Source organism: Cervus elaphus, chromosome 24 (genome assembly GCF_910594005.1).
Source record: "Cervus elaphus chromosome 24, mCerEla1.1, whole genome shotgun sequence".
In the NCBI taxonomy this organism is placed as follows: Eukaryota; Metazoa; Chordata; class Mammalia; order Artiodactyla; family Cervidae; genus Cervus; species Cervus elaphus.
Genome location: NC_057838.1, coordinates 33,860,197 through 33,875,116, shown reverse-complemented (window position 1 = coordinate 33,875,116; position 14,920 = coordinate 33,860,197). Strand labels below are relative to the sequence as shown.

The following is a 14,920-nucleotide window of genomic DNA, read 5'->3' as shown; positions in this document are numbered from 1 at the left end:
ATCCAGTTACTCCTTGTGAGCAGCGTGTGCCCTGGGAGCCCTCAGCCTTCCTGGGACCAGAGCATGGGTGTGCTGAGAGTGACTTGAGCCCTGATCAGGACAGTGTACCCATTTTGCAGGCGAGGAAACCAAGACTCAAAGCCAGACCTGTCACAGGAGGCTGTGCAAGCCTGCTCAGTCGGTGGGAGCTGAGAGTCACTTCAGGGCTCAGTTTGCCAAGCTTTGTATCACTGGGACACCATTTTTCTAATTTCTTAAACCAGAGGAGGCTCCCTTGTACCTATTCGTTTTGGCCAAAAGAGCACCCTTTTCTAATTGGTCCCCTGAAGAGAGAGCCTTTCCCTAATTCCCCTACACTGGCAGCTACGAACACCCCTGCAAGAGAGACATCTTGCTTTTGGCAGTACATCTATGTAAGGTAATTGGCAATTACAGGACACAAGGACCGTAGCTTGATTGTGACATGAATATTTGCTTAATGGTGGAGGACACAAGGTCTGGAGTCAAATATTTTGGATTCAGATCCTGGATCTGTCCTTCTCTACCTCTGTGGCTGTAGATTCATTACTCAGCCTCCCTGGGCATCAGTTTTCCTACCTCTGAAATGGACGTGATGGTCATTGCTATTTTTCAGGGTGGTGGTGGTGATTGTTTAGCCACTGAGTCACGTTCGACTCTTTTGTGACCCCATGGGCTATAGTCCGCTGGATCTTCTGTCTGTGGGATCTCCCCGGCAAGAGTACTGGGGTGAATTGCCATGCCCTCCTCTAGGAGATCTTCCTGACCCATGGATCCACCCTACATTGCCTGCACTAGAAGGCGGATTCTTTACCACTGAGCCACCAGGGAAGCCCTTTTAGAGTGTTGCTAAGGATTGAATATTTTAGTGAATGTTGGCCCAGTGCATAGAGTGTCTTTAGTTTACAAACAGTGGCTGCAAACAAAGAAGATGTCATTCCGGAAGCGTGAGAAATTTAGTTCCCTTAGCCATAGCTGGAATATACATAGTGATTGGTAGAAATTATCCATTTATTACCAGAGACTTCTAACGGGTCAATTGAATGTGCAAGTTCTATGATCTTAATGATGCCAGTCTTTAGGCTTGGAAGGCTGAAGGACAATCTTGTCTCTTGGACAGAGATGAGGCCCTTTGGGGCAGGAAGATACAGTTGTTGAGGGATATGTGAAAAAATAACTCTAATTTTCTTTCTAGGTCAATTCCGTCAACTGCAATACAAGCTGGAAAATAGTCCTTTTCATGAAATGGAGTGACAACAAAGATGACATATTAAAGGGGGTAAGTTGGATTCGTGACTGGCTGGGCAGCACTTGGCTCGTCTTCACGTCTCTCTTCAAATGTACTGTCCTTACCTCCTCTGTGTGTCGTCTTTCAGGGTGACGTGGTGAGGCTGTTCCATGCTGAGCAGGAGAAGTTTCTCACCTGTGACGAGCACAGGAAGAAGCAGCATGTCTTTCTGAGAACCACCGGCCGGCAGTCTGCCACGTCCGCCACCAGTTCAAAAGCCCTGTGGGAGGTGGAGGTAAGGGATGGGGCAGGGCGGGCAGGGAGAAAGGACTAGTGGATTTATAGGAATAGTCAGATCCAGGTACTTCAACCCACCTGGTCCAAGGACAGGGAATGACTTGGGATGACTTAGAGAAACACACACATCACACCATATCAGAAGGATGCAGGGTAAGCCAACTCCCAACTGAAAATTTCCAATTTTCTTTCTCTGGGTCATCCTATCCTCTCTTGCTTCTGTATTTTTCTTTCCCTTGCTTAGTTACCTATCACAGCAACAAGTGCTCAAGTGCCTAACCAGCATGATAGTAGATGACTGCATATTGGTGACAGGATGAAAAGATGCACATCTGATAACTGGATGGTGAAGGTGATGGGAGGCACATTCCTTGTGCTCTGGAGGTGATGAAGGAGTTTGAGGTTGGGCAAGGGTTTAAGAAAGACTTCCTGAAGGCCCTAGCATCTGAGCTGCTACTAACAGGATGACCTATATTTCAGAAGGAAGAGATGAATGGAGTAGGTCACTTCTTGTAAGATACTAATGTGGACTTGGAAATGGGAGGCAACCTTGGTTTAAAACTTAGCAGCCTCATTTGAGGAGAAGCAGAGGATTGTCCTGCGAAACAAAATAGAAACCATTTCAGGAGACCAGATCCTGAAGGGCAATACATCCAGGTGGTAGGAAATTGGGACTTGATTCATAAATCAAAAAACTATTAAGAATATTAGACCCCTACAGAAGTCACTGTGACCGACTTTAGAAACTTAAAGTACTGCATCTTCTTCACTTGCAAATTAGTTGAAATGAATGAAACATGCAACCTTTTGAGGAGAGTTTCTGCAGTATAGATTTCGAAAACTTTGGGTACTTACAAGTCTACTTCAGAACATCTGTATTTTTTCTTCTGAGAAGAAACAGCCGTCTTAATTTTTACTCCCCCAAAAAACTTTTCCTGCCAATATTCCCTCTGAATAGCCTAGGGAAACACTGAATTTATTCCTTTTTTAATTTTCTTCTTGAAGATTTTAGAAACGTAAGTGCCCCTTCAAAATAAAAGAAGGAAGACAACACCATGTATTTTATATTCCTCATCGTGATTTAGGGTTTTCATTATACATCTTCAGCATATTCCCTGTCAGTTTTACATAGTGTTAATCTTTTCCCATGTGAGGTAAGAACTTTACAATAGTATACAGTTGAATCTTGAACAGTGTGGGGTTAGGGACACTTGCCCTCTGCATGATTGAAAATCTTTGTATAACTGATAGTCGGCCCTCTGTGTTCGTGGTTCCTCTGCATCGTGAGTCATCCAACCATGTAGAACTGTAATATTTAATATTGAAAAATCCATATGTAAGTGGACCCATGCAATTCAAACCAATATTGTTAAAGGGTCAACTCTACTTCTCTTTCTCCCTTCCTGTCCTTTTGGTATTATTCTCTTGTGTTTTACCACTATATATATATATATATGCTATAAACTCAATAGTGCATTTTTACTTACTTTGCCTTGTTTAAGGAGTCATTTGTATGCTAAAAACATGGGAAAATGAGAGATTAGGAGTCTTTTATCTACATAGTTGGACTTCCCTTGTGGCTCAGCTGGTAATGAATCTGCCTGTAATAAGGGAGACCTGGGTTCAATCCCTGGGTTGGGAAGATGCCCTGGAGAAGGGAAAGGCTACCCACTCCGGTATTCTGGACTGGAGAATTCCATGGACTGTATAATCCCTAGGGTCTCAAAGAGTCAGACATGACTGAGGGACTTTCATCCACCTAGTTATCATCTCCAGCACTTCATTCCTTGGTGTAAATTGAGTTTTCATCTGGAATCATTTTCCTTCGGCCTAAAGAACTTCTTTTATCATTTCTTGTAAGGCAGGTCCACCACTGGCCAATTCTCTCAGCTCTCATTTGAAAACAAGATAATAGCTTTATGTTTGTCTGTGGAGATACCTTTATTTCACCTTAATTTAAAAAAGAATTATTTTTCCTTTTTTGAAATAAAAGCTGCATGGAGATACAATTCATACATCACACAATTCACAAATTTAAAGTGTATAGTTCTCCATGGTTTTAACTAGATCCAAAAGCAGCCCTGGACTCCTAGCGATCACACCTCATCTCTCTTCAGACTTGCCCCCTCCCCACTTCTGGTAACCACTGCTTCACTTTCTATCTCTATAGATTTGCCCGTGTTGAACATTTCATATACATGGTATCCTACAATGTGTGGTCCTTTGTATCTGACTTCTCTTATCTAGCATATAGTTTTCAGAGTTCATCCATATTACTATGTATATCCATATTTCATTTCCTTTTATTGTCAAATAATCTTCCATTGTATGGATATGCCGTATTTACCATATTTTATTTTTCATTGGCATTTGGATTGTTTCTTCTTTTGGGCTGTTGTGAATACTGCTGCTGTGAACATTCATGTACAGGTCTCTTTGGGGAGTTTCAGTTCTGTCTGGGGTGGAATTGTGGGGCGTATGGTAACTTCGTTTAACCTTTTGAGGAAAGGGTGCACTGTCTTGTTGACACTATTGTATGTTCCAAACTGCAGTGTATTAAATTCTGATTTCTTCATACTGCCTTCATTCACAAAGGGTATTTTTGTTGACCAGGAAATTTTATGTAAACAGTTTTTTCTCTTCATAGTTGAAGATGCTAATCCATTGTTGTCTTGCATGCATTGTTTCCTGATGTAAATTCATTGGTGTTCTTTTCTTCTTTGTTCCCTTTTGCGTCTTTTTTTTCCCCTGAAAGTGAAAGTTGCTCAGTCGTGTCTGACTCTTTGTGACCCCAGGGACAGTACAATCCATGGAATTCTCCAGGCCAGAATACTGGAATGGGTAGCCTTTCCCTTCTCCAGGGCATCTTCCCAACCCAGGGATCAAACCCAGGTCTCCTGCATTGCAGGCAGATTCTTTACCAGCTGAACCACAAGGGAAGCCCAAGAATACTGGAGTGGGTAGCTTATATCTTCTCCAGAAGATCTTCCCAACCCAGGAATTGAACCAGGGTCTCCTGCATTGCAGGAGGATTCTTTATCAGCTGAGCTATCAGGGAAGCCCTAGCTTTTTGCCCCTTAGCTACTTAAAAAAAAAAAAAAAGCCCTAGCTTTTTTCCCCTAGCTACTTAAAAATTTTTTCTTTTTATTTCTGGTTTACATTTACCTTATTATGTGTCTTGATGATTGTGTGAGTGTGTATATGTGTATTTATGCTACTTTGAAGTCATTGAGTTTTTTGAGATCTGTGCATATGTATCAAAATGGGAAATTTGAGGGTTACTATTTCTCACATATTTTTCCAGCCCCCACCAACCCCCATGGACAAACTGGATCCTTTGATACTGTCTGACAGGTCACACTTTCCTGATTTTTGCCTGTCCACTGCTTTATGATAATATGCCACACTGTGATGTCACTGTGTTGAGTATCTGGATTCTGTTGCCTTCCTTTAAAGAGTATTGAGTTTTGTTTTGTCAGATAAAGTAAGTTCTGGATTGCTTTGATCCTTTGGAGGTTTGTTTCAAAGCTTCATTAGGTCATGTGTACTGTTGCATTTGTTTTGGGGGCTGTACTAGCCCAGCTCCTAAGATGTGACCCTTTCAATGTCTATACTGAATATCCCAGGTGTTCAACTAATCAACCCTCTAGCTGGGTAGGTCAGAAACCTTCTAGCCCTATGTGATCTCCCAGATTGTTGAGCTTACAACTTCCCTCTCATTTTATATTCAGCCTTGGGCGGGGAGGGGGAGAGTCTCTCTGTACACACATGCAGCTTGATGTTCAACCAAAGACTATAGGAGGCCCCGTGCAGATTTCTGGAGCTTTCTTTCTGGGAAGTTCTGTATTCTCCCCTCAGTCTCCTTGAATTCCGACATATCTACTCAACTCACTGAGACTGGGGTGCTCTGTGTGAGTTCTCCTTCCTGATGCTTCCGTCCGAAGAAGACCTCCCAGCCAGAAACTGGAGCGGTCATGAAGATCACTTCTTTCCCTTTCCTCAGAGAGCACAGTTGTGAGCTCTGTGTCATCCAGCATCAGTACCCAGTTGTTTTGTGTATTTTATGCAGTTTTCTCATTGTCTGTGGCAAGCCCCTGTACTGTGTGTAGTGTCTAATTATGTATGGCACCAACTCCCATTGCCAGTATTCCATCCTGAGCAGACGCTACTTACATTTATTGTTATAGCAAATTGTTCCAGGCACTGTGAGTGTCTGGCTTCAGAGCACAGACCTGGGCATGTGTCACAGTGCACGAATGCATAGATAGGTTGCTGTTACTGTTTTTCATGAGATTCATTTTTGTTTGTTTTACCTTTTTTGGGTGAAGTCCAGAATCTTAACTTCTTCCCTATAATTAAGGCAAATGATCTGAAAACCAGTTGAACTTTGTTTTACAACCATTTCATGTTAATTAGGGGACTCTACTTCTCCTTTGGAGAAACATTACTTAAAATTACATGAGACACTTGGAGCAGTTTTGTCTGCTGGAAGATAATAATTGTTTGTCAGCTAGTAAACATCACTCCTGAACTATGACTTCTGTGTAATATCTCAGATTCAGTGTCATCCTTACATGGGTTGACATTTCTTCACTCCTGTTGATCATTTCTTCTCTTGCAGGTGGTCCAACATGACCCGTGTCGGGGAGGAGCAGGGTACTGGAACAGCCTCTTCCGTTTCAAGCATCTTGCTACAGGGCATTACTTAGCAGCAGAGGTAAGTGGCAGCCCTGTGGTTTTTCTCTTTCCATGGTAATGCACTTCTCTTTCCCCACTTACCTGTAGCCGTTGGGTTGTTAGAGGCTTAGGGTGCTGCTCTGTTACCTAGCTTTTCCTTCAGTTTCTCTGTTTCCTTCTACCTTTTCCTTGCTTATGGACAAGAAGCAAAAATAATGAACACATTTTAACATTTGACAGGGATTCTGATCAAGATGTGGGGAGAAGGTCAGTTAGAAAACAATGCTGTCATGAGAATGTCATGTCCAGCATGGTGACTAGAGTTAATAATACTGTATTGTATATATTTGGCTCTTGAATGACGTGGATTTGAACCGCACAGGTCCAGTTACCTGTGGTTATGGCAGCCCATTCCAGTATTCTTGCCTGGAAAATTCCATGGACAGAGGAGCCTGGCGGGCTATGATCCATGGAGTCACAAAGAAGTCGGACACGACTGAGCACATTCTTCAGTAGTAAATGCTGCGTAACTAAACAGTCTGTGGCTGGTAGAATTTGAGAATGCAGAAGAACTGCAGCTGTGGAAGAACCGCAAATTTGGAGAAAGTGAAAATGTTAGTCATTCAGTTGCGCCAGGCTCTTTGCAACACCATGGTCTGTTGATGGAAATCTCCAGACAAGAATACTGGAGTGGATTGCCATTCTCATCTCCAGGGGATCTGCCCAACCCAGGGATTGAAGCTGGGTCTCCTGCATTGCAGGCAGATTCTTTACTGTCTGAGCTACCAAATTTGGAGGGCCAACTATAAATTATGTACCCATTAACTTCAGCCTTGTTCAAGGCTGAGATGTATTTGAAGGTGGCTAAGAGAACAGATCTTAAAAAAAAAAAAATCTGGCTCCATTTTGCTCTTGCATACTACTCTCCCCACATCTTATTGTTTACCAACCCCAATCCTAAGGTAAATGACCAAGACTTGGCTGTAGTGAAACATGGTATATAAAGCTAGAAGCATTAAAATACATAAAGAATTGGGTGATTTTATAGAGCTTGCTTACTCACAGGATCAGTGGATTTTACAGGATCCTTTAGTTACAGGAATGTAAAACATCAAGGAAGTGTGTTTTAAATGCCCATGAAGGATATTTGAGGAAAGGCAAGACTCAACGCTGAAGCATGGGAGGAAATTTCCTTTAATTTTTGTATTAAATTAAGGAGCCATCTTACTGTGTGACAGCTGTTGCACTTTACTCTGATCTGCTGGAAGATGTACGATGCATATTCATACCAGATTCTAGCCGTACATCAAAAGACACCTGCCGTTGGCTGGTACCACTGGTGAGACTGCTCAAGAGATTTGCAAGGTGATGTGTGGGCGTCAGACTGTGGCAACTGACCTCAATCTAAATGTGCCAAACCCTCTGGGATGCCTGACACTCGTGTGAACTGATGATTTTGAAATACTGAAGAGCCAAAGATCAAGACTAAGTTGAAATTTATAATGGAGCCGTAGGAAATTGACCCAGCTAACCAACTCTGAGAAATGTTGATGACATGGTTTGCCAAAGATCAATGGTGGTTGCATTATCTGTTATGTTCCGGGGTGAATGTAACTCTTGCTGAAAGCCAGACCTCTTTTTTTATTTCTAACTCGAAATAAGCAGGATTATCAATGACTGGATACTGATCTTTTGTTTATTTCAGGCTTTTAACTGTTGCTTTGCTAGTGGATTCTTTGTGTTCCTCTGTCTACACTTGAGAGCCATCTGTTGGTTACTGGTAGATTGTTGTTCCATGTGTGTTGTACTCGTGCCGTGTGTTGTTGTTGTGGCATGCTGGTTTCGGGAACAGAGGGAAGGGACAAGTTCTTAGCTGTCCAAAGATGTTCGCAGGCCTTGATGTCTCCTGCAAGCAGGGCCGAGTCCTTGAGAAAGCAATGGATGTTTTAATTTCCTAATGGTTCTTTTTCATCAGGTAGACCCTGACTTTGAGGAAGAATGCCTGGAGTTTCAGCCCTCAGTAAGTATGGGCAAGAGCCTTCTTGTCTTCGTCTGGTAGGGTGAGGCCATATGATCTGGAACCCCATGTAAGAAACTGCCCCCTGTGGTCACTAAGTGCTGGGGAAGGGGAGACCTACACTGCCCTAACAGAGGGTCTTGTTCTGTGCTTCCCTTGAGGGCAGTCATGTACCCTTGTGTCCTGATTGGTCCAAGAGACTGTTGGTCATGATATTCTTTCTGTGTGCTTAGCAGGGGTTTCCATCTCTAAGTTGCAGAAGTTCAAGGTATCTCTTGGAATACTGCTAGGTTGGACACAGTGATGGTCTCTGTAGAGCCAGCCTTTTTTACATGAATGTTGTGTTGCTCTCGACCTGAAACTATGACTCACTCAGATTTCTTCAAGGCATGAGCATGTAGGATGGACACTGTTGTTCAGACCCTGGAGGTAACACATGAGGTTTTACCTCTGGTTGGGCACTCAGTGGTCTAACTCTGTCTTCTCTGCAAAGTCAGAAAGAGATCTTGTTACTTGATTTAGAATTTTAGTGCTGGATCTTTAAGCTGGATCTTTCTTTGGAGGCCATATTGCCAATTAATCCTGATATGGAGAGACTTGGGGTTTTGGTGTCCATAGTGTGAAGAGGGCAGTGGTTGTGTTAGAGGGAAATGATGGGTGTTAGTCATGGAGTTCTCTTGTGGAGCGCTTCATTCTGGCCTAAGATGAACAAAACAGAACCAAAACCAAATAGTTGTGGCTCTGTTTGACATTGTGTGTCCATGTGATCATCTTGATGATGAATACGGTAGGTGGTATTAATGGTATTATCTTTCAGTACAATTTCGAAAAAATTGGACGTCAACATTGTACATTAATGAAGGGAGTTGAGGTAGAGATAACACACAATGTAGTTGTCTTTGAAAGGGTTGTGAATTCTGCAGTAAGCCATGAACTTTCTAGTTAGATTTGAGCAGAGGTTAGCTTTTCGAGAAACGCAGAGTTCTTGGTGAGAATTCCTGCCCTTAGTTCCTGGACTCACTGGCGGAGTTCATCTTCTCTTTCCACTCCTTGTGGGAGCACCGGAGGGCCCTGTTCCTGCCGTTCATGCCCTTCACCCTCGCTACTGGAGCCCATTTGAAAAGCTGACCTTCCACAGCTGCTGTGAGCTGGACAGAACACTGACCCAGTCGCGCTCTCCACCCCGTGCAGGGCAGTCTCTGCACATCATCCCCGCATTGTCCTCACCGACCATTGTTCCAGCACTTGGACTGGAAGGGGCCTCCGTTTTCAGAAGATAATTTATCCTGGCACCTTTCTTATTTTGAGAGTCAAGATGGTCTTTGGGTCACTCGCCTCCGTGGGTCTTGGTGCTGCCATCTGAGGCTGCTCAGAGTAAGACTCCCCTTGGAGGAGACTTTGAGGGGGCCCTGTGGCTTCTTTAAGTGTGAGCCAATGTCCGAGTGAACCTTGAGGTCTGTGGGGAACAGGACTGCTCTCCCAGCCTGTTCGTGTGTGAAGGAAAGACAGGCATGTGTGTAGCGTAGAGTGATCGAAAGTAGGGCGGAAGAGAGAGACAGACTTGGGTTTATTCATTTTTATCTTGTTTGTTTTATTTGTCTGGCTCTACCGGGTCTCTCTTGCTGCGCGTGGGTTTTCTCCATTGCGGTGTGCAGATTTCTCCTTGGGATGCCTCCTCTCGTGCAACGTGGGCTCTAAGGCGTGCAGATTTCAGTAGTTTCAGTTCCCGGGCTCTAGATCACAGGCTCAGCAGTTGCAGTGCACAGGTTTAGTTGCTCCGCGGCATGTGGGATCTTCCCAGACCTGGGATGGAACCCATGTCCCCTGCATTGGCAGGCAGATTCTTAACCATTGGACCGTCAGGGAAGTCCCAGACTTGGGTTTAAATAGCAGTGTGCATGCTCAGTTGCTCAGCCATGTCCAACTCTTTGCAACCTCTTGGACTGTAGCCCAGCAAGCGCCTCTGTCCTTGTAATTTTCCAGACAAGAATACTGGAGTGGGTTGCCATTTCCCACTCCAGGACACACTGCTTGTGAGCTGTATGGTTCTGGACAAGTTACGTTCCCTCTTTGAGATCAAGTTCCCTTATCTGTACATGCGGACAGTACGCTCGTTGTAAGGATGAAGTGAGATGCTATGCAGATGAAGTGTCTGGCCCCAGTAAACACTTGGCATATTTGGTGAGTTGCAGAGGATAATAACCGTTTTCAGTGCCTTTCCCCCACCAGTTTGTCTGGGCTGCCCAGCAGCTCCACGAAGGAGTTAGAGCAGGTCCTTCCATCTTCGTTTGATGCGTGAGGAAGCAGGAAGTGGTCCTCACTGGCCGCATGCCTTGGGGTCTCTGGGTGTGCAGTCGGCTGCCTCCTCTTTCGTGTTCCTCTATGCCAGGGCAGCGCGATGCGGCAGCGGGCCTGGCTGCAGATCTGGACTGCGTTGCTCCGGCTGCTCAGTTGTTGCATGAGTGGGGGTCCTCATGTGGAGGCGGGGTGCCGGGGAGCTCACCGTGCACCTACGAGCTCCTGCCTCTGGAGGGGAAGGTGTCTGCGTCGGGAGGGTCCTTCCCCCTCCTCTTGGCTGGGACACTTGGCAGCTGGGGAGAGGAAGCTTCTCATTCTGCTTATTGAGCGTGTATTTCCTGAGCCTGGCACCCCAAACCTGTGGTCTTACCTGGGACTGCACTCAGCCTTGTTGTTCTCCTCTTTCTGAATCCAGTGGCCTTCGAGCCACGGGCTTGATGCTGCAGGGACAGAAGGAACTCCCCGAGGATGGCTGTGGTCTGCCGGCCTTGTGCACATGCGCCTCTGCCCCCACTAGGTGGCAGACGCCGACCGCACACAGCCGGCGCGGGGACGCCTGGCTGAGCCGCAGGCCACAGGCAGCGGACTGACTCACTGAAGCTGTCCTTCTCTGGATGTGTGGCCGGTCTGCAGATTAACTGCCAGCCTGTAGCTGAGCCCCATGTCTCACACCGGAACCAGCTCAGGGTTTTTTTTCTGAGAGAGGTGTGTGCAGCACTGGTTAGAAGAGGACAGATTCCATTCAAAGTGACTTCTCGTGAGTGGGGCTCGGGGATGCTCTGGTGTCCTCCAGCCAATGTTTGTGTGAGTCTAGATAGAAGAACCACTAGGGGGTTTGTTCATATAGAGGTACAGGGCGTGAGTGCTTCCCAGGTGTCTCACTGGTAAAGAATCCGCCTGCCAGTGCTGGGGACTCGAGTTCAATTCCTCGGTCTGGAAGATCCCCTCGAGAAGGAAATGACAACCCACTCCAGTACTCTTGCCTGGAGAATTCTATGGCCAGAGGAGCCTGGTGGGCTCCCGTCCGTGGGGTCACAAAGAGTCGGACATGACTGAGCGACTCAACAGCAGCAACAACGGGGTGTGAGAGGAAGGAGTGTGAGCGGGGGGAGACAGAGATGTGGAATATTAGAAGAGCTGTTTGCATTTTCTTTTCTTTCTTTCCTTTCTCCCTTAATTCATTCCTCTATCCCTCCCTCCCTTCTTTCTTCCCTTCCTTTTTTTTTTAAAAAAACAGGCAAAGGTTGGTGCCTCTGATGGACTGTAAAAGCAGCTTTGCCCAGAATCCTAGAACTCAGGCCCCATGGAATGAAATTCTCTCACACTCTCTTCTTTGCCTGTTAGATTTGCTTTTCTTTTCTCCATTCCGTTTGGAGAGGAAGCAGGGCCTCAGCCAGAGCAAAGCAAGACGGAGACAAGGGAAATGTGGTTTTCCTAGTAGATGCAGGTGGATACCGTCATCTTGCAAGGATGTTAAACTTCACAAGTAATCTGGTGCAGAGTCGCAGGGCAGAGTGTGACCTTGGGAAGCCTGTCAGAGCAGACACCAGGCTTGGCACACTACTGCAATCTTCTTCGGCAGATGGGCTTCAGGGACTGGTTGCATCTTTCCAGTTTTGTGGGAAAGCTTTCATCGTTGCTCATCAGCCTTTGTTGTCAGAGATTGTCTTCAGTCTCTGCCATCTCCCGCACGTAGCAGGCTGCACGTAGCAGGAGAGGCCCCTTTTCTCCCTGGATGGTCCTTGGCCATTGATTAATTAGGAACACTTTTTCAGGGCTAGTCTGACATCTCAAATATTTTTCTCAGCCACACTGGGATAACTGCTTAGGAACACTTGGATTCAGGTTTATTTCACTGTATCTTTTTTTCCTGGGAAATAACTGTGTCATCTTCTTGCTAGAGGGTTTCACTGGAGGTTAACACCACCACCCATAAACCACACCCACAGGCTAAGTTTTCTCAAAGTGTTCCTCCTCTCTCCCACCCACTGCCCAAGGATGTACCACGTACAGCACTCTGCCCATGGACAGTTATATAGCATTGCAACACCATGTTGCTTGAGCGTTTTTATTGCAACACAGTGAGGCAGGGTATAAACATTCTTGGCATGGGTGGCCAGCTCTCGTCTTTGGTGACCTCTCTGAAGCTGTGGTGCTTCTCCTGACAACTGCTGATGTTCACGATTGCTTCTTCCCCGTTCCTGTGGACAGTGCAGTGATTGTAGTGAGGCAAGGGTGTGGCGTGCAGAATCCTTGACTTGATGACTTTTCCTCCCCAGGTGGACCCTGATCAGGATGCCTCCCGAAGCAGGTTGCGAAATGCCCAAGAGAAGATGGTATACTCGCTGGTGTCTGTGCCCGAGGGCAATGACATCTCCTCCATTTTTGAGCTGGACCCCACGACACTCCGTGGAGGCGACAGCCTCGTCCCGAGGTAGGAGTCCAAAGAGGCTTATCACAAGTGAGTTTGTGCTGCCTGACTGGGTTTCTTGGAATCCAGAACATCATCTTCTTTCTTGGAGCTTTCATACAAGATTTGGTATAGGATTTGTTCTGGTTGCCCATTGAAATGATACCTGATTTTTTTTTTTAAGCGGCTCATTGGTTGTAAGTTCTCAGTAGTTGCCTGAGATGTGCTATGTTTAGGTGAACAAGTCAAACCCTTAAGCTCAGGTAGCTCAATATTTCTAGTTTTCTTTACTCTCTTGCTCCTTTTCCCAAACCTGAGCGATCTCCTGGTGAATTGAATAAACCCTTGAAAAGAAATTCTAGAAAATGGAACATTTGAAATTCACTCAGTCCATAGTAAATTTTATTAGAGATACTGAGAGGTCAGGTCAGTCTTCTTCAGTTATTTTAATTAACTTTTAGTTTTGTTGCATAAAAATGCATTTCTAGGGGGAAATAACTGGACCATAAATGGAACAAAAAACGTACTCTTAACAAAATGAACAAAAGTATTAATAGTGGCTAACACTTGATTGCTGACTTCATGCCATTTGTAATGCTAAATTCTCATCTTATATATATAATTTCATCTTCATCAAAACCCCTGTGAGATAAGTAATATTATTTGCCCCTTCTTAGAGGTGAAGACAGGCTCAGAGAATTGAAACAACTTAACACAAGTAAGCGAGCCCCATTGCAGAGCCCAGAATCTTAAACAGTTAAGACAGACAAGGCTGTTCTGGCAATTCTGACTCTTCCACACATTCTTGGGTAGAGGAGGTCTCACTGCCAATGGTAGGTTGTACACAAGGCCTGTCTCCCTGAGGATTCCCGTGTGTTTCATTATTCCTGTGTCATTGCCATTTAATTGCTCAGTCAGAGTTGGGCTGTCAAAGTGTTAACTGCAGCCTGGGTGCTGTCAGAACTGGAGGAGAGGCTTCTCTTGTCCTGGGTCCTCTTCCTGTCCCTCTCGGGGTGATACACTGAAACAGTGTCCACACAAAAGAGACCCTCCCAGGGAGGCCGTTGATTACTGTTTGGTACAGTGATCACTGGTTCCTGCCCTCTGCTGGGCTGTGAACGCCTTGAGAATCTGGGGAAAACTGAAGATGTCCTCCTATTAGATCCCAAATATGTGCACAGCTTCAGTTACTCCCAAGTTTGTCCTGATGTACACTGCTTCTAAAGAAATGTAACAGATTTATTAAGATACAATTCATGTATCATACAACTCGCCTGCTTAAAGTGCTTGATTCATTGATTTTTATTAGATTAGCAGAATTGGGCAGCCATCATCAGAATAGATTTTAAGAAAAATTTCATCACTGCAAAAAGGAGCCCTGTACCTGTTAGCCGTCACGCTCATTTCTCCATCCTCCATTCCCCTGTCTCAGACTAAGTTACATTCTGTCTCGATTGATCTACCCGACATTTCATATAATGGAATCACGTGGCTTTTTGTGACTGACTTTTTTCACTTAGTGCTGTTGTTTTTTTTTTTTTTTAAGATTCATCCATTTTGTAGCATGTATTCACTTCATTTTATTCTTGAATAATATTCCATTGTATGGTTATGGCACATTTTATTGATTGACTTATTAATTCATGGCCATTTGGGTTATTTGCGTTTTTCTGGCTGTAGTGTGAATACATTTTCTTTTCTCATGAGCCTGTAACCTAAGAGTGGAATTACTGGGTCATGTGGTAACTGTATGTCTAACCTTTTGAGGAACTTCCAGTTTTACATTTAGGGTGTTGTGTTCTCACCAGCCATGTCTGAGGGTTCCAATTTCTCTCTGTTTCTCTCCAATGCTTGTTTATGTCTTTTTTTTAAATATTTGAGACATCCAATCAGTGTGTAGTGGTATCTCATTGTGGTTTTGACTTGAATCTCCCTGATGGCTAATGATGTTGATAGTCTTTCATTTTTTCATGTG

General features: G+C 44.8%; 1 protein-coding gene across 7 annotated transcripts in view; it reads left to right on the top strand.

Moving 5' to 3' along the window:
* Positions 1-14,920, top strand: part of ITPR1 (inositol 1,4,5-trisphosphate receptor type 1) — a 345,839-nt gene that overhangs the window by 139,559 nt on the left and 191,360 nt on the right. For 4 of the 7 annotated variants that reach the window (XM_043885520.1, XM_043885518.1, XM_043885517.1 and 1 more), the window contains exons 9-13: positions 1,214-1,297; positions 1,395-1,541; positions 6,165-6,260; positions 8,196-8,240; positions 12,815-12,969. In XM_043885520.1, coding sequence (XP_043741455.1) covers positions 1,214-1,297; positions 1,395-1,541; positions 6,165-6,260; positions 8,196-8,240; positions 12,815-12,969 — 527 coding nt within the window. The remainder of the gene's footprint in view (positions 1-1,213; positions 1,298-1,394; positions 1,542-6,164; positions 6,261-8,195; positions 8,241-12,814; positions 12,970-14,920) is intronic. The other 3 variants (XM_043885522.1, XM_043885521.1, XM_043885519.1) reach the window with 1 other exon arrangement.